Source organism: Lolium perenne, chromosome 7 (genome assembly GCF_019359855.2).
Source record: "Lolium perenne isolate Kyuss_39 chromosome 7, Kyuss_2.0, whole genome shotgun sequence".
Classification (NCBI taxonomy): domain Eukaryota; kingdom Viridiplantae; phylum Streptophyta; class Magnoliopsida; order Poales; family Poaceae; genus Lolium; species Lolium perenne.
In genome coordinates this window covers 294,542,252-294,567,190 of record NC_067250.2, presented here as the reverse complement: position 1 = coordinate 294,567,190, position 24,939 = coordinate 294,542,252, and the positions used below count along the sequence as shown (strand labels likewise).

The 24,939-nt window shown below is 43.6% G+C and overlaps 1 protein-coding gene across 1 annotated transcript in view; it reads right to left on the bottom strand.

The window, feature by feature from the left end:
* The window catches only part of LOC127315149 (protein FAR1-RELATED SEQUENCE 5-like), a 119,238-nt gene that overhangs the window by 6,322 nt on the left and 87,977 nt on the right, over nucleotides 1–24,939 (bottom strand). Inside the window, exons 2-5 of the mRNA XM_071824364.1 lie at nucleotides 16,260–16,473; nucleotides 15,102–15,117; nucleotides 14,955–15,024; nucleotides 14,527–14,828 (exon numbers count right to left, since the gene is read on the bottom strand). Of these exons, the coding sequence (XP_071680465.1) occupies nucleotides 14,527–14,828; nucleotides 14,955–15,024; nucleotides 15,102–15,117; nucleotides 16,260–16,473 (602 nt within the window). The remainder of the gene's footprint in view (nucleotides 1–14,526; nucleotides 14,829–14,954; nucleotides 15,025–15,101; nucleotides 15,118–16,259; nucleotides 16,474–24,939) is intronic.

Sequence of the window (24,939 nt, the reverse complement as noted above, 5' to 3'; positions counted from 1 at the left end):
GGTAGGAGTAGTACATCCCGGAGATGGTGGGAGGTCCAGGTGTGGGTTCCATGATAGCAACCAGCAATGTCCCCACGGTTGAACTTCTGCCGAGAATATATCTTGAAGCCAGAAGTACGCCCTCCACCAAACCCCAAGGCTTCACGTAAATCAAGATAGTTGCAAGTGTATTGCTGTTTGCCCGTCATCCAAGTCATAGTCCGAGCCGCATCATCATGGAAAAAGATCGTGCAAAGGGAACCGTCTCACCAAGGTTGGACAATAGCACCCATCGGTAGGTGTCAGGCACATAAGATCATACAACCCCATCCGCCTCAAGGTCGCAACCACAAAGCGGAACTTGGTGGCTTCATACATTCCAATGACATCCTTGATGGCCTTGGGCATAACAATGGTGCCTTTCTTCATGTACTCGCGGGAGTCATAGAATTCTTCCCACATGACTTGTCGTGTGTTGGTCCAAGAATTGATCTCCCCCTGTGTAAGTGGGTTCCTCAAAGCGATAGGGGTTGGACTCTCCGAGTCTTCTCCATGCCCCAATATGCACACTACCGCATGGAAATCGGGCGTACCTCATCGCCATCCCGTGTCGCCTCTTTATCTTTCCTCTTATTGGCAGATTTCTTGATTCGGCCTCCGCTGAGCTGCCACCCCTAGTCGAGGAGCACGACCAAGAGAGCGCCGGGGTGGAACCCCGGAGCTCCTCCCTCTCTTGGCAACATGGCCAGGGTTCGCTTCGATCCATTCATCACCCGTGAATCAGCATAATAGGGAGAGGATAGCAAAGAGGTAAGTGTACATGTCATCAGCATATGTGAGGAAGCCAAAAGCATAGCCTAGGTTCAAGTGTCTCGACGAGATCATGCGAAAAGCTGAGCAAGCCGGCGCAGAGCCGGTCCGATCGGACGACAGACCGACGAGCCGGTTGGCCATCCGGTTGATCGGATCGTGCGCCGGACCAGCCGGTCGAGAGGCCGGTCGACCGGGCTGTGGACCGGGTCATGCCGAGTTGTAATGTTTGCCCAGAAATTCGACATAAAATCATGCAAAACTCACAAACTTGAACATAGATTATACCAGGAGAGTGAACAATGTGCATAGGAGGGGTGTGACACTCTAGGTGGCATGAGGACTTACTAACCCTAACCCTAACCCTAACTTTTCTCAACTTTCCTCAAAAATGAGCAATGTGGGAGGGAAAGCAAGAGGGAGAGGGATAGGGAGAAAGATTTACCCGAAGACATTGTCCTCTTGGCCCAAGTGAGCAAGAGGAACTCGTGAAGAAGGCTTGAGGACCAAATCCCCACGATCTCCCAAACTAGCTTGAGAGGGACCAAATGCTTTGGTGAAGATGCTTGCGAGATCCCGATCTATGTTTGTGTGAAGTTTGGGGAGAATCTAGTGGTGGGAAGTGCCTAGGATGTGGTGGAGATGGTGGAGGCGGCGGCCATGGAGGTTTGAGAGGTGGGGGATAATGAGGAAGAAGATCCCCAAGGGTATCCTCTTCAAAACATAACAGCCCGCACGCACGGCCGGTCGGGAACCCGGTCGACCGGGCTGATCGGACGACCCGGCGCACAGGCCGGTCCGACCGGGCTGGATCGGCCAGAGACAATTTTCCCAAAAATGTGTCATTTTGCCTCGTTTTGCCCCTATTCTTTGTGTAAATGTGTGTGAGTGCTCATATGATGACATGTACAAATAGATAGATAGATGATGATGAGATGAGCATAGACATGGGATTGGAAAAACACAAAGTTCTCTAGGCATACCCATTGGAGTGAAAATGCAAACAAGATACAAATAGCTACAATGGGCATGATTCGAAGTATATCAAGAATCATAAGAGCATTTTGAAATAGTTTTTGCAATAAGATCATTTGGCCTTATATAGTCAAATCAAGTTGTAATGAAGGCTCAATGAGGGGCGGGGATTACTCCCCCTATGTGAAAGCGCAAATGTCATGAGACCTCGAAGAGACATGCTTGGGTCCATATAATGACATTGGGTCTATTTATGTTGCACACATAGGTATGCATCATACCAAGACATGGTAAGATGACTATCCCCATATGTGCTATGCCTCTAAGCTAGATAGCAAGATAAATGCAAGAATATAGTGCAAGAAGTTAATCAATCCAAGTTTTTAGGATCAAGAATACCAAGTTCTCCTCTCAAGTTAACAAAGCGGGCTTCATCCAAAGGCTTAGTGAAAATATCCGCCAATTGGTAGGTTGTTCCCACATGAGTGAGATCAATATCCTTATTGGCAACATGATCACGTAGGAAGTGATGGCGAATGTCAATATGTTTGGTGCGACAATGTTGAACCGGATTGTTGGCGATCTTTATTGCACTTTCATTGTCACAAAGAAGAGGCACCGTACCAAGAGACACACCATAGTCTTTCAAGGTTTGCTTCATCCATAACAATTGAGTGCAACAAGATGCCGCGGATATGTATTCGGCTTCGGCGGTGGATAGGGCGGTGGAGTTTTGTTTCTTGGATGACCAACTCACCAATGACCGGCCAATAAATTGGCAAGCCCCGGAGGTAGACTTCCGATCAACCTTATCACCGGCCCAATCGGAATCCGAATAGCCAATGAGTTCAAAGGTTGACCCCTTTGGATACCATAGCCCGAGAGTAGGAGTGAGAACAAGGTATCTTAGTATCCGTTTGACCGCCATTAAATGGCTCTCCTTGGGAGCGGATTGAAAACGAGCACACATCCCTACACTTAGCATGATATCCGGCCTAGAGGCACAAAGGTAGAGCAAGGATCCTATCATGGAGCGGTATACCTTTATGTCCACATCCTTCTCACCGTCACATGAACCAAGTTGCCCCTTTACGGGCATGGGTGTCTTCATTGGACTTGCATTGGTCATGTTGAATTTCTTGAGCATGTCCTTCACATACTTTTCTTGAGAGATGAAGGTGCCTTTTGCAAGTTGCCTCACTTGGAAGCCAAGAAAGAACTTCAACTCTCCCATCATGGACATCTCAAATTTCCTAGTCATCAATAGCTCAAAAGCTTTGTTATGATTGGGGTTAGTTCCACCAAAAATAATATCATCAACATATATTTGACATATAAAGAGGCCACCCCTTTAACCCGCTTGGTGAAAAGGGTGGAATCGACCGTACCCATGCAAAACCCATCATGTAGTAAGAAATCCCTAAGGAACTCATACCAAGCACGTGGAGCTTGCTTGAGACCGTAGAGTGCCTTATGGAGTAAATACACGTGGTTGGGTCGGCATGGGTCTTCAAAACCCGGGGGTTGAGCCACATATGCGGTTTCTTTTAGGGGACCATTCAAAAATGCACTTTTCACATCCATTTGGTATAATTTGAAATTGTGGAAAGATGCAAATGCAAGCAAAAGACGAATAGCTTCAAGGCTACCGGCGCAAAGGTATCCTCAAAATCCATACCTTCTATTTGGGCAAACCCTTGCGCCACTAACCTTGCTTTGTTTCGTATAACAATGCCATTCTCATCTTGCTTGTTCTTGAATACCCATTTGGTCCCAATGACATTGATGTGATGATCCTTGGGTCTCTCAACTAGAGACCATACTTCATTACGAGTGAAACACTCCAATTCTTCTTGCATGGCAATTACCCAATCCGGATCGACCAAGGCTTCATGTACCTTAAGTGGTTCAAAACTAGACACAAAAGCATGATGTTGACAATAAGTGATAAGTAATGCATGGTGTCTACGAGTTACCACTCCTCTTGAGATGCTACCAAGGACTTGATCCACTTTCATGTCACTTGCCCTTGTAGCGGCCTTGATCTTCCGAATGGTTCCTTCATGATCAATGAATTCATCTCTTGCTAGTACTTGATCATGAGGGACCACTTGAGCTTGATCATGAGTTGAGGATGTTTCTTGATCGTCATCATGATCTTGCTCCATGGAATGAGGGTCTTCTTCTTGTTCTTCGGATTGAGACTCATCTTGAGTGGAGGGTGGTTCTTGAGTTGCACTTGATGGTTCGGCTTGAGTTGAGCTAGGCTCTACTTGTGGCGTGCTTGAGACATCTACTCCATCATCTTGATCATCATTATGAACCTCCATGGGCCGGATGTGTCCAATGCCCATATGCTTGATGGCACTAGATGGATCAACATCATTACGCAACACATGGAACAACTTGCTCCACTTGGGAGCCATTATCCTCCAAGAACACCACGTCACAAGATACTTCAATAGTCCCGGAGGACCGGTTGTAGTATCTATAGGCGTGAGAGTTCTCCGCATATCCAACAAATATACCCTCTATGGTTCTAGTTTCAAATTTACCGAGCTTTCCTTTGTTGTTCTTAACAAGGCATTTGCATCCAAAGACACGAATATACATGACATTAGGCTTGTTACCGGTAAGGAGCTCGTATGGGGTTTTGTTGTGGAGGGGACGGAGGAAGAGCCGGTTGGAGTAGTGGACGGCCGTAGAGATGGCTTCTCCCCAAAAGTTGTGGGGTGAGTTGAATTCACTCAACATGGTTCTTGCCATCTCAATGATAGTCCGGTTCTTCCTTTCAACAACACCGTTTTGTTGAGGGGTGTATGGCGCCGAAAACTCATGCTTGATGCCCTCATCATCCACAAACTCTTGCATAGTGTAGTTCTTGAACTCGGTGCCATTGTCGGTCCTAATTGCCTTGATCTCGGATTCATACATACGTTGAGCTTTCTTGGCAAAGGTGATGAACTCTCTATGGGTCTCGTCCTTAGACTTAAGGAGAAAGACCCAAGAGTATCTTGAGTAATCATCAACAATGACAAGTCCATACTTGCTTCCACCAAGAGTATCATAGTGTGATGGCCCAAAGAGGTCCAAATGAAGGAGCTCCAAAGGCCTAGATGTGGTAACAATACTCTTGATGGGATGCTTCTTCTTGAGTTGCTTTCCGGCTACACATGCACTACAAACACGATCTTTCTCAAAAGAAACACCGGTTAGTCCCACAATATGCTCACCCTTTAGGAGTTGTTTAAGATTCCTCATGTTAACATGACCAAGGCGGCGATGCCACAACCATCCTTCGTCATGCTTGGCCGCCATTAGACATGTGGAGAAGGAGGGGCTCTCTTTCGAGAGGTCAACCACATAAAGGTTGTTCTCCACAAATCCAACAAGGACCAATTTGAGATTGTCACTCCTAAAGACTTGCACATAATATTTAGTGAAATATGAATTGTAACCGGCATCGGCAAGATGATATATAGAAAGTAAGTTATAGCCAAGGTGTTCAACAAGCATAACCGTCTCAAGGCACAAGTCCTTAGAGATTGCTACCTTGCCATACCCAAGTACCTTTCCCTTTGAGTTGTCACCAAAGGTAATGCTTGACTTCTTGTGGATATCTTCAATGAATTGATCAAGCACACCTTTTCCTCCGGTCATATGATTGGTGCATCCACTATCAAACACCCATTTTGGACCACCGGAGGAATACCCCTACAGGATCAAGTAGAGGATTTAGGAACCCATCGATTAATGGGTTCCTTTGCAATGGCAACAATATCTTTTGGTACCCAAATTGAGTACTCTCTATAAGCATAGCCATTAGGAGGGCCAACATAGTTAGCATAGACATCACCATAATAATCAACAAATAATGCATAGTGATCGTTTGGCCCCGTGTGGGCACCACTAGTGGCTTTGCCCTTTGAGGCTTTGCCATTGTTAGTGACCTTCTTGTTCTTATCTTGAGCGGGTTTCTCCTTCTTGTAGTTGTTCTTCTTGTGAGACTTGGGAGTATATCCAAGTCCATACTTTTGATTGTTTGACCTTTGCTTACTCAAGAGGTCATCCAATCCCATCTTGTTCTTGGCGGTGGTGAACTTTGCAAGTTCCTTTGTTAGCCTAACATTTTCCTCAAGAATAGATGCTTGCTCACAAGAAGATTCATTAGGATGATAGTCAAGACCATATTTGGTCACCAAGGACTCAAGATATGCATTGGTCTCAACATGCAAAGAAAGTTCCTCTTGTAAACGAACATGTTCCTCAACAAGTTTAGCATGCTCACTAGTAAAGGAAATGGAGGAACAAGCAAGCTTTTCAACATCAATGGGATCCTTCATTGATCCAAGAGCCTTTTTGTAGGATTCTTGAAGTAGATCATGATTCTCTCCAAGTTTCTTGAGCTCATCCTTGACAAGCTTGTTAGCTCTTTCAAGGTGGTCAAGATCCCTAGTGAGAGAAGCATGAGCAACTTCAAGTTCCTCCTTTGAAGCATTGAGCTCTTGGGTCAATAATTGAGCCCTATCAATAGTTTCTAGGTCCTTAACTTTATCAAGTTCATAAGTTTCAATTTGTTGCTTAAGGCCTTGAGATATGCACCTTTCGGTTTTTAGCTCTTGTCTTAGGAGATTGAATCTCCGTTCCTTCTCATTCAATTGATATTCTAATTCCTCAATGGACTCATCCTTTTCTTTGAGTGAGTCCATCAAGAAATCAAACTTGACAAGAGCTTCACCACGAAGGGTGCATCTAACATCATAGAGTTCCTTAAGCATAGTTAATTCTTCTTGATCTTCGTTTTCATCATCAAGAACACTAGATAGGGAAGGTGGAGGTTCCATTACCTTGGTTTCCCTTGCCATAAGACAAGAGCCAATGATTGGAGAGGAGGGAGAGTCATCGGAGTCATCATCTTGAGTTGTTCTTGCCATGAAGGAAGAGCCAACATCATTCTCCGTGGAGTAATCTTTGGAGTAGTCATATGTGAAGAGTGACCCGGGCTTAGAGTATGCTAAACCGGCCACTCCGGCCTCCTTCTCCTCATCTTCCTCTTCTTCATCGGACAAGTACTCGGCCCCAACAAAAGCTCTTCCCTTGTTCTTCTTGTACCGATCGTTGATTGGGTTCGGCTTCAATCTTGGCTTGACCCCTTTGATGAACTTTGGCTTGTCTACCCTTTTCTCATAAGGGCACTCATTTGCAAAGTGGTTATCTTCATCACAATTGTAGCAAGTTCTCTTCTTCTTCTTGTCATTGAGGAGCATTGGGAACTTTGCCTTGTACTTCTTGGCAAAGAAAGCAAAGTCGGTAGCAATGTCACTAGTTGAAGTCATCTCTTCATCTTCTTCAATCTCATAGTCTTCTTTGCTTTCATGGTCGGCTCTAGCTTTGAGAGCAAGGTTGTGTGACGCTTCATGGTTGTGTGAGGCTTCATCAACACGGTTCATTGCCTTGAGCCTCTTCCCGGCTTTGGCCATGCTTTCATTGGCGGCCACATAGGAGACTAGATCATCGGAGTTGAGATCGGCACTCTTGGTCATGATTTGCAAGTTGAGTCCAAGGTTGGTGTCTTCTTGTTTGACGGCAATCATAGCAATGACCTTGGATTTTATGAAGGCTTCTGTTCATCTCAAATCCGTCATTGTACTTCTCAACACCAAGTCCCTTGACCCTTACTTTCGTAGCACCAAGCCTAGCATAGGCATCAAATATGGATTCTCCATCTCGAATCATGAATTGGTAGGCCTCTTGCTTTGCGGTCTCATAGAGAGCTGATTGGATCAAATCGGTTCCCTCTTGTAGTACTACGATCCGATCCCACAACTCTTTAGCGGAGACAATGTCATCGACTTGATCAAGAAGCTTGCGGTTGATGCCACTTCTAATCTTGTCACGTGCGGATGCATTGAGTTGACGGTTGTAGAACTCGGTGGATGTCAACCGAGTGGGATCTTGTGGCTCCGGATATCCATGAACAATGAGCTCCCATAGCTCCACACTGCACTGCGAATATGAGATTCCATAGCAGATTTCCAATGTGGAAAGTGAGTTCCATCGTAATGGGGAACGGTCCCACTATGGTTTATATGAGGCATGGGTGAAGTGTTTCTAGGATAGTTATAGTTAACATCATGGTAGGACTCCTTAGTGACCGAAGCCCCACTAGAAGTTCCACCCGCAGTTAGGTTCTTAAGCATGGCAGTCATTTCGCCATTTGGTTTTGTAGCTCATCCTCCTTTTTCTTCTTCTCGGCCTCATATGCCAAGAATCTAGATTTCATCTCTTTAACCGAAAGGTTAGAGTCTTCATCTAGACCCTCGAAGAGTTTATCCATCTCACTCTTAAGGCGGTGAAGCCCTTAATAAGAGTCCAGGCTCTGATACCAATTGAAAGTATAGAGATGGTAAACCTAGAGGGGGGTGAATAGGTTTCTACAAATTTTAATTCTTTCTTTGCAATATTAGGCTTTGCGGAATATAAAGATGAGCCTAATGCAAACTAGGTGAAGCAACCTATATGAGGATACAACTAACTCGAGCACGAAGGCTCTCACAGGCAGTTAAATCACAAGTAAGGAGTTCGGTTAGAGATAACCGATAGCACGCGGAGACGAGGATGTATTCCCGTGTTCCCTTGCTTTGCAACAAGGTACATCACGTTTGGAGGAGTGGAGGTCCCACGAAGGATTCCCCGCGCCACGAAGGCTCACCCTATTCTCCGGAGCCTATCCCACGAAGGAATAGCTCACTCACTTGTGGTAGACTTTGAGGTAGCCTCCAAACCTTCACAATCTTGCCCGGAGCAAATCCACAGCCCGGATGCTTCCGGACTCCTCTTGCCTACCTAGGGTTTCCAAGGAACCCTAGGAAGCAAGCTTCTCAATGAATACAAGGGGGAATGAGATTTGGCTTGGTAGAACAGTAGATCGGGTCCTCCTCTAATGATTCCCCGGAGGGATTTGAGTTTGGGTGGAGGAGGAGGGAGATCTGAGGCTTTTGGTGTTTCTAGCAATGGAGTATGAGAGAGAGAGCTCAAGAACAGCTTGTAGTGTAGTGCCTAACTGTTCAGAGGTAGGAGAAGACCTATTTATAGTGTTCTTCTAAATACGGCCGTTGGTCACTTGCCACATCAGCAGATTCTTCGAGAAACCCGGTCAACCGGATCTTGCGCCGGACAGGCCGGTCCACAGCTCGGTCGACCGGGCCACGTATCGGGCCGGCCGGTTTCCAACCGGAGCTGGGACCGAGACTTGACCGGCAGGCTTCGGGCTTACTGGATGTGGCCCGGATGTCACAGCGCAGAAACCGGTTGCTGACCGGCCGCTGGTCGAGCGCCCGGTCAGACCGGGCCGTGGACCGGAGCAGTCGGTCCGAAACCGGGCTGGTGACCGGACGCGCGCCGGATGGCTTCGTTTCTTTACTGGATGTCGCCCGGATGGCACCGGTTCAGGGTCCGGTTGGCGACCGGGCTGCCCGGTGCCAGGGCCGGTCCGACCGGATCTGTGACCGGCCTGGCTCAGAAAAACTAGCTGATTTTTCGTCGAATTGGGGGGGTCTCCCGTTGCCTTTTGTTCCGTTGCTACACCATCATACCTCTTTGGCTAATACCTGAAAGTCATCTTGTAGGCATGTATTAGTCCAAATACTCTAGCACGGTGTCATAGATACCAAAATAATGGATAAGGGTAAAATACCCTTACAGTAATATAATAAGTGCAATAAGCAAGTATGTAGGAATCAATGCACAGTTCACACAAGTGTTTGCTTCTTGAGGTGGAGAGAAATAGGTGAACTGACTCAACATTGAAAGTAAAAGAATGGTCCTCCATAGAGGAAAAGCATCGATTGCTATATTTGTGCTAGAGCTTTGATTTTGAAAACATGAAACAATTTTGTCAACGGTAGTAATAAAGCATATGTATCATGTAAATTATATCTTACAAGTTGCAAGCCTCATGCATAGTGTACTAATAGTGCCCGCACCTTGTCCTAATTAGCTTGGACTACCGGATCATCACAATGCACTGTTTTAACCAAGTGTCACTAAGGGGTACCTCTATGCCGCCTGTACAAAGGTCTAAGGAGAAAGCTCGCATTGGATTTCTCGCTATTGATTATTCTTCAACTTAGACATCCATACCGGGACAACATAGACAACAGATAATGGACTCCTCTTTTATGCATAAGCATGTAACAACAATTAATAATTTTCTCATATGAGATTGAGGATATATGTCCAAAACTGAAACTTCCACCATGGATCATGGCTTTAGTTAGCGGCCCAATGTTCTTCTCTAACAATATGCATGCTTAACCATAAGGTGGTAGATCTCTCTTACTTCAGACAAGACGGACATGCATAGCAACTCACATGAAATTCAACAAAGAGTAGTTGATGGCGTCCCCAGTGAACATGGTTATCGCACAACAAGCAACTTAATAAGAGATAAAGTGCATAATTACATATTCAATACGACAATAGTTTTTAAGCTATTTGTCCCATGAGCTATATATTGCAAAGGTGAATGATGGAATTTTAAAGGTAGCACTCAAGCAATTTACTTTGGAATGGCGGGAAATACCATGTAGTAGGTAGGTATGGTGGACACAAATGGCATAGTGGTTGGCTCAAGTATTTTGGATGCATGAGAAGTATTCCCTCTCGATACAAGGTTTAGGCTAGCAAGGCTTATTTGAAACAAACACAAGGATGAACCGGTGCAGCAAAACTCACATAAAAGACATATTGAAAACATTATAAGACTCTACACCGTCTTCCTTGTTGTTCAAACTCAATACTAGAAATTATCTAGACCTTAGAGAAACCAAATATGCAAACCAAATTTTAGCATGCTCTATGTATTTCTTCATTAATGGGTGCAAAGCATATGATGCAAGAGCTTAATCATGAGCACAACAATTGCCAAGTATCACATTACCCAAGACATTTATAGCAATTACTACATGTATCATTTTCCAATTCCAACCATATAACAATTTAACGAAGGAGAAACTTCGCCATGAATACTATGAGTAGAAACCAAGGACATACTTGTCCATATGCTACAGCGGAGCGTGTCTCTCTCCCATAAAGTGAATGCTAGGATCCATTTTATTCAAACAAAACAAAAAACAAAAACAAACCGACGCTCCAAGCAAAGCACATAAGATGTGATGGAATAAAAATATAGTTTCAGGGGAGGAACCTGATAATGTTGTCGATGAAGAAGGGGATGCCTTGGGCATCCCCAAGCTTAGACGCTTGAGTCTTCTTAGAATATTCAGGGGTGAACCACCGGGGCATCCCCAAGCTTAGAGCTTTCACTCTCCTTGATCATGTTGCATCATACTCCTCTCTTGATCCTTGAAAACTTCCTCCACACCAAACTCGAAACAACTCATTAGAGGGTTAGTGCACAATAAAAATTAACATATTCAGAGGTGACACAATCATTCTTAACACTTCTGGACATTGCATAAAGCTACTGGACATTAGTGGATCCAAGAAATTTATCCAACATAGCAAAAGAGGCAATGCGAAATAAAAGGCAGAATCTGTCAAAACAGAACAGTTCGTATTGACGAATTTTAAAATGGCACCAGACTTGCTCAAATGAAAATGCTCAAATTGAATGAAAGTTGCGTACATATCTGAGGATCATGCACGTAAATTGGCTTAATTTTCTGAGTTACCTACAGGGGAAAACAGCCCAGATTCGTGACAGCAAAGAAATCTGTTTCTGCGCAGTAATCCAAATCTAGTATGAACTTTTCTATCAACGACTTTACTTGGCACAACAAAACACAAAACTAAGATAAGGAGAGGTTGCTACAGTAGTAAACAACTTCCAAGACACAAAATAGAAACAAAGTACTGTAGCAAAATAACACATGGGTTATCTCCCAAGAAGTTCTTTCTTTATAGCCTTTAAGATGGGCTCAGCAATTTTAATGATGCACTCGCAAGAAATAGTATTTGAAGCAAGAGAGAGCATCAAGAAGCAAATCCAAAACACATTTAAGTCTAACATGCTTCCTATGAAAAGGAACCTTGTACACAATTAAATTCATGAAGAGCAAAATGACAAGATCAGGAAGATAAAACAAGTGGAGCTTCAAAAATTTCAGCACATAGAGAGGCATTTTAGTAACATGAAAATTTCTACAACCATATTTTCCTCTCTCATAATAATTTTCAGAGGCATCATGAACAAACTCAACAATATAAGTATCACATAAAGCATTCTTATTCACATGCATAAAAGTATCATTACTCTCCACATAAGCATAATCAATTTTATTAGTTGTAGTGGGAGCAAATTCAACAAAGTAGCTATCATTATTATTCTCATTATCAAATATAGGAGGCATATTATAATCATAATCAAATTTATCCTCCATAACAGGCGGTACTAAAAGACCAATATTATTATCATAAATAGGAGGCAAAGTATCATCAAAGTAAATTTTCTCCTCAATGCTTGGGGGAATAAAAAGATCATGAAAACCGGCTTCCCCAAGCTTAGAACTTTCTATATTATTATCAACAATGGTGTTCAAAGCGTTCATACTAATATTACTACCAGCATGCAAATAAGGTTCCATAGGTTTTTTAATTTTCGCATCAAACAATCCATGTTTTAAATCAGGAAATAGAATAAGAAGATCATTCTTGTCCATTATGCCAAACTAGTGTAATAAAAACATGCATGATATTATAAAGTAAAACAAGTAACTAATTTTTTTTGTATTTTGATTTAGTGCAGCAAACAAAGTAGTAAATAAAACTAAGCAAGACAAAAACAAAGTAAAGAGATTGAGAAGTGGAGACTCCCCTTGCAGCGTGTCTTGATCTCCCCGGCAACGGCGCCAGAAATTTGCTTGATGCGTGTAGTTGACACGTCCGTTGGGAACCCCAAGAGGATGGTGTGATGCGCACAGCGGCAAGTTTCCCTCAGTAAGAAACCAAGGTTTAATCGAACCAGTAGGAGTCAAGAAGCACGTTGAAGGTTGATGGCGGCGGGATGTAGTGCGGCGCAACACCAGGGATTCCGGCGCCAACGTGGAACCTGCACAACACAACCAAAGTACTTTGCCCCAACAAAACAGTGAGGTTGTCAATCTCACCGGCTTGCTGTAACAAAGGATTAACCGTATTGTGTGGAAGATGATTGTTTGCAGAAACAAGAGAACAAGTATTGCAGTAGATTGTATTTCAGTAAAGAGAATTGGACCGGGGTCCACAGTTCACTAGAGGTGTCTCTCCCATAAGACAAACAGCATGTTGGGTGAACAAATTACAGTTGGGCAATTGACAAATAAAGAGGGCATGACCATGCACATACATATCATGATGAGTATAGTGAGATTTAATTGGGCATTACGACAAAGTACATAGACCGCCATCCAACTGCATCTATGCCTAAAAAGTCCACCTTCAGGTTATCATCCGAACCCTCCAAGTATGAAGTTGCAAAGCAAATGCAGACAATTGCATTAAGTATGGTGCGTAATGTAATCAACAACTACATCCTTAGACATAGCATCAATGTTTTATCCCTAGTGGCAACAGCACAACACAACCTTAGAACTTTCTCACACATCGTCCTGTGTCAATGCAGGCATGAACCCACTATCGAGCATAAATACTCCCTCTTGGAGTTACAAGCATCTACTTGGCCAGAGCATCTACTAGTAACGGAAAGCATGCAAGATCATAAACAACACATAGATATAACTTTGATAATCAACATAACAAGTATTCTCTATTCATCGGATCCCAACAAACGCAACATATAGAATTACAGATAGATGATCTTGATCATGTTAGGCAGCTCACAAGATCCGACAATGATAGCACAATGGGGAGAAGAAAACCATCTAGCTACTGCTATGGACCCATAGTCCAGGGGTAGACTACTCACACATCACACCGGAGGCGACCATGGCGGCGTAGAGTCCTCCGGGAGATGATTCCCCTCTCCGGCAGGGTGCCGGAGGCGATCTCCTGGATCCCCCGAGATGGGATCGGCGGCGGCGTCTCTGGAAGGTTTTCTGTATCGTGGCTCTCGGTACTGGGGGTTTCGTCACGGAGGCTTTAAGTAGGCGGAAGGGCAAGTCAGGAGGGGGCACAGGGGCCCCACACCATAGGCCGGCGCGGCCAGGGGGGGCCGCACCGCCCTAGGGTTTGGGCACCCTGTGGCCCCACTTCGTTTCGTCTTCGGACTTCTGGAAGCTTCGTGGCAAAATAGGCCCCGGGGCGTAGATTTCGCCCACTTCCCAGAATATTTCCGTACGAGGAAAACCGAAACCAAAAACAGCAGAAAATAGCAACTGGCACTTCGGCATCTTGTTAATAGGTTAGTTCCAGAAAATGCACGAATATGACATAAAGTGTGCATAAAACATGTAGATAACATCAATAATGTGGCATGGAACATAAGAAATTATCGATACGTTGGAGACGTATCAAAGATTCTTCACAAATTCCTTTTCCTCCTCTGGCATGCCTTGGTGTGACCTGAGATATTTTGTGAGAGATGGTTTGTGGATAAGCGGATGGTTATGCTCAGGCACAAAGTGGATAACCTCCCATCTTCCATCAATTAACTTCACAACCATCTGGGCCTTGCAAAACGTGTGCACAATATTTTCTCTTTTACGCTTCTTGGGCGCCTTTTCTTTTCGCCCTTGAGCAGCAAGATCAGCCACAACGGAAGCAAGCTCTGCATTTTCAATATCAGCCTCATCTTCGCATTACGTAATCAGGAATTGGCCCAACATCAACTTGCAACTCAGCCCCACCATCATCTTTCCTTGGTCTCCTGAATTTGTTGCAAGTGAACTGCTGTTTCTGTTTCTCTCCGGTGATTGTAGACCTCCTGCTACTATTTACTTTCACAGAGAAACCTTTCCTTGCAGCATGTGCATTGTAGTGCTCCTTAGCACCCTCCAACGTATCATAGCGCATGCCAACATGGGGGTCATTTGGCTGGGACGAAGCCTCATCCTCATTTCCATCTTGTGCTATTGTAGTAGTGTCTGTAGTAGCAACAAGAGGACCTGTGTATGTATTTGTTGCAGCAGGTTCTACATTAACAACCGGGGCGTGAGTGTTCACAAGTGGCTATGGTGACTCGTCAATTGCCTCATCCAACAGTTGTGTAAAATAATTGGGAGGTAAGATACCAGGTTCCTCATTAATATCAAAAGGAACCTCATTTAGATCAAGGAAATCCACTCCATGAGTACCAGGGACCTAGAACAAATGACCCATTAGCAATTACAACAAACACAAAATCTCAGGCAAATAGTTATCGAAAACATGCAACTAACATGGGCATGGAAGCCACTAACATACACAAACAAAGCAACTAACAACCACAAACAAAGCAACTAACATGCACAAACATGTAGCAAAAAACAGGTGGGTTTTGTAGGGAAGATGATGATGATGACAGTGAGTACTTTTTTGTTGCTATCAACATAATACTAATTTTTATGTTCATGCCTTACTGCTTATGTATTGCATCTGCAATATTTACTTCTTACAACTACATTTTTGACTTGGAACTAACACCTTGTTCTATAAACACATAGGCATCGTTGACAAAGAAGATATAAAGTGCAACAGGAATTGCAAAGGACAACATCATGACTTCCTCAACATCAATTGCTACTTTTACCTAGAACAGAGTACACTTTTCTTGGCTAGGTGCACGCTCTAGTTTGCAGATATGTGGATTTGTACATAGCATGGAGTTCTTCTAGATGTCAAGACCACTGTTGAATATGTGTTCCATTTTCTGTTGATGGATCCTTACTTCTATTTTCTACTATGTGCCGTAGTGCAGACCTGCAAATTACTCGTTGCCTGGAAACATTTACTTGTTGCTTCTATTAAGCATTGAATTTGCCTGCATGGTTTTTACAAAGTTACCTGCTTCTACTTTGTGTCATTCTACATTACTTTGTTGCCTGGGGAACATTTTTTTGTTGCTTCTCTTATGCATGAAAGTTGCATGCATAGGCTAAAAAGTTACTTACTTTAATATTTTCATCTTATTTTTTACAAGTTGCCAGTGAAACATTACTTGTTGCTTGTACTAGGCAAGGAATTTGCATGCATGGGTAACAAAAGTTGCTTCCTTTTTGCTTGTTCATCCTAGAATTATTACCAGCTTCGCAGTTCCTCATAGTACTTGCTTCAAATTGGTACCAGTTGCATATTCTGCCCAGGTTTTTTGCCTATTGCTACATGGGCACATAGTATGCAGGGCTAACAAGAACAAAAGTTGCCTGGTTGTTTCCAATCTACATGGGAAACTTCAATCTAGATGCAGGAGCAAATCCTACTCATGTATAGGCAACAAAGTTCACAAACACTAGCAGGTATGTCCCATAGCTTCTCTTTGATGAAAAAAGAAGGCTATCAGGAGAGGAATAGGAGGATCTATAGGCAATTTCTGAAGGTTTCTGTTCAGTTTGTGTTACCTGATCTGAAGATCCCACTGGAAATCTTCCTGTTCTGGAGATGCCTGGTTCTTGGTTCGTAGACATGGAGAGCTGGGAGGTTGACGAAGGGATTTGGGAGCTTGACCAAGGGAGCTTGGAAGGTTACGAAGGGAGATGGGGAGCTGGAGGCAGACGAACGGCCTGAACGGAGCTGGGAGCTCCAGGTTGACGAAGAGCTGGTAGGTTTTTCGTTCTGTTTTTACGACAGATCTGGGCGTTGGGCGTTATATTGGACCTGGGATCTGGGGGAGCTAGGTTTGGGCGGGGATTGGAGGGAGGATCTCCCGCCCTGTTTTTTCGGGATCTGGTGCGTGCCAGAAAGAGCCAACCGGCACGCAGGTGGTGGACCAGGTGGCTTTCCTTTTTCAGCCAACCCGACAGGTACTTTCCTTTTTGGGCCGGCCGCTCGGTTTGACAATTGGGCATGCGGCCGCCCGCTAGTCGCGCCCGGGCGGGGCGGAGGCGTCAGGTGGGTGGATAATTGCGCTCTGCTGCCTCCCAGCAGGACCCGCAGACGTTTCGGCTTTTGATTGGAGCGTGCGCAGCGACGGAGGCGGCGCACCTTCCAGGTACCACCACTCTGCACGCCCCGTCGCTCTCACCGCCGGTACCGTAAAACATCATGGGAGCGTCATGGGCGAATACGGCTGGTCGCTGGGTTCATATCGCGACTTTTCCACTCGCGTGACGGTCACACAGAGGTGATACAGTATGTTCTTCCTAGTACACCCGAGACGTGGTGACGATGACGTGGGGCAGCGCAGTACAAGGTGCGTAACTGTGGGGAGTAGTACAGGCGCGCGCCTAGTACTATGGTTGGTACAAGCGCATGATGGGTCAATGGCCAACGGGGGTGTAGTACGGTGCGCGTCGCTGTCTGTAATATCCCAGTATTTGGGGTTACAAAAATAGAGGAAACAGATGTGTGCATTGCATTCATGCATAGAAAATTCGGGGAATTTTTGCGCTTTAAAGTAAAATAGTCACAGTAACTGAAATTTCACTTGACCTTGGTGGAATTGAAGTAGCTCGTCAAGTCAAGCGCTATAAACCTCAATGTGACTTTGTTAAAACCTTGTTTTGGGTAGAGATGATTGGATCTAAGGGGTTAGATCAAATGGAATTAATAATCAACACAACCACACTTTACTCAATGATCAATTGTTTGATCTTATTAAAGATCATAATATGGTATTACTTGCCATAACATAGGAACATATATTCAATGGTAAATCAAGTAACAATAAAATGAAGAAATCATTCTTGACTTATCTTTTCCATGTCTTAAACTAATCCTTGGTCCTACCATGAACCTCATGGTATCCATTCCACTTTACTCTTGGAAACAAGACAAGGAGATGAACCCTAGGAATATATATTCTTCTCTATTACATATTATTATACATCAGAACTAGATAAGTGAGAGTTCTATGAGAAGCAATGACAAACCTTGAGTTAAACCTTGGATATACATCCTTATACTCAACTCATCATCTTTAAGAGGAATCCTAGGATTTTATTCAAGACATTCCCTAGAGAGAGAACCCATTCATGTTAAACCTAGATGTTGATGATCACATCATTCTCTATGGAACTTAACCTTAGGTTAGTATTTAAGACCTTCCCAAATGAGAGAGACCAATCATACTAATCCTAGCTTTACCTATTTAAGAATAAAGGACAACCATTGAATTAGAGTATTAGGAGTACACCATAAACCCTAGAATAACTATTCCTATAAGAGGGAACTCAAGCTATGGTGTTACGCGGGGATTAGCTTGGGATGCTTGATACGTCTCAAACGTATCTATAATTTCTTATGTTCCATGCTACTTTTATGATGATACTCACATGTTTTATACATAGTATATGTCATTATTATGCATTTTTCGGCACTAACCTATTAACGAGATGCTGAAGAGCCAGTTGCTGTTTTCTGCTGTTTTTGGTTTCAGAAATCCTACAAAGGAAATATTCTCGGAATTGGACGAAATCAACGCCCAGGGGCTTATTTTTCCATGAAGCTTCCAGAAGACCGAGGGAGAAACGAAGTGGGGCCACGGGGCGACGCCACACTAGGGCGGCGCGGCCAGGCTTGGGCCCGCGTGGCCCTAGCGTGTGGGGCCCCCGTGACTCCTCCGACTCCGCCCTTCCGCCTACTTAAAGCCTTCGTCGCGAAACCCTCTGTACCGAGAGCCACGATACGGAAAACCTTACTGTGACGCCGCCGCCGCTAATCCCATCTCGGGGGATTCAGGAGATCGCCTCCGGCACCCTGATACGTCTCCGACGTATCGATAATTTCTTATGTTCCATGCCACATTATTGATGTTATCTACATGTTTTATGCACACTTTATGTCATATTCGTGCATTTTCTGGAACTAACCTATTAACAAGATGCCGAAGTGCCGATTCAAGTTTTCTGCTGTTTTTGGTTTCAGAAATCCTAGTAACGAAATATTCTCGGAATTGGACGAAATCAACGCCCAGGGGCCTATTTTGCCACGAAGCTTCCAGAAGTCCGAAGAGGAGACGAAGTGGGCCCACGAGGCGCCCAAACCATAGGGCGGCGCGGCCCCCCCCTTGGCCGCGCGGCCCTGTGGTGCGGGGCCCTCGTGCCGCCTCCTGACCTGCCCTTCCGCCTACTTAAAGCCTCCGTCGCGAAACCCCCAGTACCGAGAGCCACGATATGGAAAACCTTCCAGAGACGCCGCCGCCGATCCCATCTCGGGGGATCCAGGAGATCGCCTCCGGCACCCTGCCGGAGAGGGGAATCATCTCCCGGAGGACTCTACGCCGCCATGGTCGCCTCCGGAGTGATGTGTGAGTAGTCTACCCCTGGACTATGGGTCCATAGCAGTAGCTAGATGGTTGTCTTCTCCCCATTGTGCTATCATTGTCGGATCTTGTGAGCTGCCTAACATGATCAAGATCATCTATCTGTAATTCTATATGTTGCGTTTGTTGGGATCCGATGAATAGAGAATACTTGTTATGTTGATTATCAAAGTTATATCTATGTGTTGTTTATGATCTTGCATGCTCTCCGTTACTAGTAGATGCTCTGGCCAAGTAGATGCTTGTAACTCCAAGAGGGAGTATTTATGCTCGATAGTGGGTTCATGCCTGCATTGATACCTGGGACAAAGGATGAAAGTTCTAAGGTTGTGTTGTGCTGTTGCCACTAGGGATAAAACATTGATGCTATGTCTAAGGATGTAGTTGTTGATTACATTACGCACCATACTTAATGCAATTGTCTGTTGCTTTGCAACTTAATACTGGAGGGGGTTCAGATGATAACCTGAAGGTGGACTTTTTAGGAATAGATGCAGTTGGATGGCGGTCTATGTACTTTGTCGTAATGCCCAATTAAATCTCACTATACTCATCATGATATGTATGTGCATGGTCATGCCCTCTTTATTTGTCAATTTCCCAACTGTAATTTGTTCACCCAACATGCTGTTTATCTTATGGGAGAGACACCTCTAGTGAACTATGGACCCCGGTCCAATTCTCTATACTGAAATACAATCTACTGCAATACTTGTTCTACTGTTTTTTGCAAACAATCATCTTCCACACAATACGGTTAATCCTTTGTTACAGCAAGCCGGTGAGATTGACAACCTCACTGTTTCGTTGGGGCAAAGTACTTTGGTTGTGTTGTGCAGGTTCCACGTTGGCGCCGGAATCCCTGGTGTTGCACCGCACTACATCCCGCCGCCATCAACCTTCAACGTGCTTCTTGGCTCCTCCTGGTTCGATAAACCTTGGTTTCTTTCTGAGGGAAAACTTGCTGCTGTGCGCATCATACCTTCCTCTTGGGGTTCCCAACGAACGTGTGAGTTACACGCCATCAAGCTCTTTTTCTGGCGCCGTTGCCGGGGAGATCAAGACACGCTGCAAGGGGAGTCTCCACTTCTCAATCTCTTTACTTTGTTTTCGTCTTGCTTAGTTTTATTTACTACTTTGTTTGCTGCACTAAATCAAAATACAAAAAAATTAGTTGCTAGTTTTACTTTATTTGCTATCTTGTTTGCTATATCAAAAACACAAAAAAAATAGTTACTTGCATTTACCTTACTTGATTCATCATGTTTCCTTTTAATTTTACCACGAAAGACATACCGGTAGGACGTGGGTCTATAATTGGGAGAAATAATATAGAAGAATTCTTCAACCATGTTAGTACCATTGACGATTTTGAGGATAGACACTTGGTAGACCTTGCCCCTACCTACGAAATTGCTGCTGCCGCTTTAGTTCGCATGTTGGAAACTAAATTTGTTAATCTCAATCCTATAATCCAACACATGTTTCTCACACTTGGTGATATGGAAGAAGGGGAAAAGAAAGATTTTGTTTTAGAAACCCTTCTTAGAGAATTTGGTGGTATAGCGAGAGAGGCTAGAAGGGTCTTTGCTAAATTTAATATGCTTGGTTCTTACACCAATTTTGTTAGTCTCTTTGAAAAGATGGATATGGATAGAATAAAGTACACTAATAATATTAATGATGGAGGGGAGATCAAAGCACCAATACCATGTAAACTCTTAGCTATGAATGATGCACTAGAAAATAACTATGCTTGGCTTGTTCCTGAAAATTTGTTTGATGAGAGTAGCACGCCTAAGACTAATGAAAAGGGAGATGCTAAAACTTATGTATCTAATATACTATGCCTGGTTGAGAAAAATCCACACCCCGCTGTAGAAGTACCACCCTTCGATAATACTTGATACACACTTTCTGCGCCTAGCTGAAAGGCGTTAAAGAAAAGCGCTTATGGGAGACAACCCATGTTTTTACCTACAGTACTTTGTTTTTATTTTGAGTCTTGGAAGTTGTTTACTACTGTAGCAACCTCTCCTTATCTTAGTTTAGTGTTTTGTTGTGCCAAGTAAAGCCGTTGATAGAAAAGTAAGTACTAGATTTGGATTACTGCGCAGTTCCAGATTTCTTTGCTGTCACGAATCTGGGTCTACCTCACTGTAGGTAGCTCAGAAAATTAAACCAATTTACGTGCATGATCCTCAGATATGTACGCAACTTTCATTCAATTTGAGCATTTTCATTTGAGCAAGTCTGGTGGCCTAATAAAATTCGTCAATACGAACTGTTCTGTTTTGACAGATTCTGCCTTTTATTTCGCATTGCCTCTTTTGCTATGTTGGATGAATTTCTTTGATCCACTAATGTCCAGTAGCTTTATGCAATGTCCAGAAGTGTTAAGAATGATTGTGTCACCTCTGAATATGTTATTTTTTATTGTCGCTAACCCTCTAATGAGTTGTTCTAAGTTTGGTGTGGAGGAAGTTTTCAAGGATCAAGAGAGGAGTATGATGCAACATGATCAAGGAGAGTGAAAGCTCTAAGCTTGGGGATGCCCCGGTGGTTCACCCCTGCATATATCAAGAAGACTCAAGCGTCTAAGCTTGGGGATGCCCAAGGCATCCCCTTCTTCATCGACAACATTATCAGGTTCCTCCCCTGAAACTATATTTTTATTCCATCACATCTTATGTGCTTTTCTTGGAGCGTCGGTTTGTTTTTGTTTTTTGTTTTGTTTGAATAAAATGGATCCTAGCATTCACTTTATGGGAGAGAGACACGCTCCGCTGTAGCATATGGACAAGTATGTCCTTAGTTTCTACTCATAGTATTCATGGCGAAGTTTCTCCTTCGCTAAATTGTTATATGGTTGGAATTGGAAAATGATACATGTAGTAATTGCTATAAATGTCTTGGGTAATGTGATACTTGGAAATTGTTGTGCTCATGTTTAAGCTCTTGCATCATATACTTTGCACCTATTAATGAAGAAATACATAGAGCATGTTAAAATTTGGTTTGCATATTTGGTTTCTCTAAGGTCTAGATAATTTCTAGTATTGAGTTTGAACAACAAGGAAGACGGTGTAGAGTCTTATAATGTTTTCAATATGTCTTTTATGTGAGTTTTGCTGCACCGGTTCATCCTTGTGTTTGTTTCAAATAAGCCTTGCTAGCCTAAACCTTGTATCGAGAGGGAATACTTCTCATGCATCCAAAATACTTGAGCCAACCACTATGCCATTTGTGTCCACCATACCTACCTACTACATGGTATTTTCCGCCATTCCAAAGTAAATTGCTTGAGTGCTACCTTTAAAATTCCATCATTCACCTTTGCAATATATAGCTCATGGGACAAATAGCTTAAAAACTATTGTGGTATTGAATATGTAATTATGCACTTTATCTCTTATTAAGTTGCTTGTTGTGCGATAACCATGTTCACTGGGGACGCCATCAACTACTCTTTGTTGAATTTCATGTGAGTTGCTATGCATGTTCGTCTTGTCTGAAGTAAGAGAGATCTACCACCTTATGGTTAAGCATTCATATTGTTAGAGAAGAACATTGGGCCGCTAACTAAAGCCATGATCCATGGTGGAAGTTTCAGTTTTGGACATATATCCTCAATCTCATATGAGAAAAATTATTAATTGTTGTTACATGCTTATGCATAAAAGAGGAGTCCATTATCTGTTGTCTATGTTGTCCCGGTATGGATGTCTAAGTTGAGAATAATCAATAGCGAGAAATCCAATGCGAGCTTTCTCCTTAGACCTTTGTACAAAGCGGCATAGAGGTACCCCCTTGTGACACTTGGTTAAAACACGTGCATTGCGATGATCCGGTAGTCCAAGCTAATTAGGACAAGGTGCGGGCACTATTAGTACACTATGCATGAGGCTTGCAACTTGTAAGATATAATTTACATGATACATATGCTTTATTACTACCGTTGACAAAATTGTTTCATGTTTTCAAAATCAAAGATCTAGCACAAATATAGCAATCGATGCTTTTCCTCTATGGAGGACCATTCTTTTACTTTCATTGTTGAGTCAGTTCACCTATTTCTCTCCACCTCAAGAAGCAAACACTTGTGTGAACTGTGCATTGATTCCTACATACTTGCTTATTGCACTTATTATATTACTCTATGTTGACAATATCCATGAGATATACATGTTACAAGTTGAAAGCAACCGCTGAAACTTAATCTTCCTTTGTGTTGCTTCAATGCTTTTACTATGAATTATTGCTTTATGAGTTAACTCTTATGCAAGACTTATTGATGCTTGTCTTGAAGTGCTATTCATGAAAAGTCTTTGCTATATGATTCACTTGTTTACTCATGTCATATACATTGTTTTGATCGCTGCATTCACTACATATGCTTTACAAATAGTATGATCAAGGTTATGATGGCATGTCACTCCAGAAATTATCTGTGTTATCGTTTTACCTGCTCGGGACGAGCAGAACTAAGCTTGGGGTTGCTGATACGTCTCCGACGTATCGATAATTTCTTATGTTCCATGCCACATTATTGATGTTATCTACATGTTTTATGCACACTTTATGTCATATTCGTGCATTTTCTGGAACTAACCTATTAACAAGATGCCGAAGTGCCGATTCTTTTTCTGCTGTTTTTGGTTTCAGAAATCCTAGTAACGAAATATTCTCGGAATTGGACGAAATCAACGCCCAGGGGCCTATTTTGCCACGAAGCTTCCAGAAGTCCGAAGAGGAGACGAAGTGGGGCCACGAGGCGCCCAAACCATAGGGCGGCGCGCCCCCCCCCCCTTGGCCGCGTGGCCCTGTGGTGTGGGGCCCTCGTGCCGCCTCCTGACCTGCCCTTCCGCCTACTTAAAGCCTCCGTCGCGAAACCCCCAGTACCGAGAGCCACGATCAGGAAAACCTTCCAGAGACGCCGCCGCCGCCGATCCCATCTCGGGGGATCCAGGAGATCGCCTCCGGCACCCTGCCGGAGAGGGGAATCATCTCCCGGAGGACTCTACGCCGCCATGGTCGCCTCCGGAGTGATGTGTGAGTAGTCTACCCCTGGACTATGGGTCCATAGCAGTAGCTAGATGGTTGTCTTCTCCCCATTGTGCTATCATTGTCGGATCTTGTGAGCTGCCTAACATGATCAAGATCATCTATCTGTAATTCTATATGTTGCGTTTGTTGGGATCCGATGAATAGAGAATACTTGTTATGTTGATTATCAAAGTAATATCTATGTGTGTTTATGATCTTGCATGCTCTCCATTACTAGTAGATGCTCTGGCCAAGTAGATGCTTGTAACTCCAAGAGGGAGTATTTATGCTCGATAGTGGGTTCATGCCTGCATTGATACCTGGGACAGTGACAGAAAGTTCTAAGGTTGTGTTGTGCTATTGCCACTAGGGATAAAACATTGATGCTATGTCTAAGGATGTAGTTGTTGATTACATTACGCACCATACTTAATGCAATTGTCTGTTGCTTTGCAACTTAATACTGGAGGGGGTTCGGATGATAACCTGAAGGTGGACTTTTTAGGCATAGATGCAGTTGGATGGCGGTCTATGTACTTTGTCGTAATGCCCAATTAAATATCACTATACTCATCATGATATGTATGTGCATGGTCATGCCCTCTTTATTTGTCAATTGCCCAACTGTAATTTGTTCACCCAACATGCTGTTTATCTTATGGGAGAGACACCTCTAGTGAACTGTGGACCCCGGTCCAATTCTCTATACTGAAATACACCCATCGCAATACTTGTTCTACTCGTTTTCGCAAACAATCATCTTCCACACAATA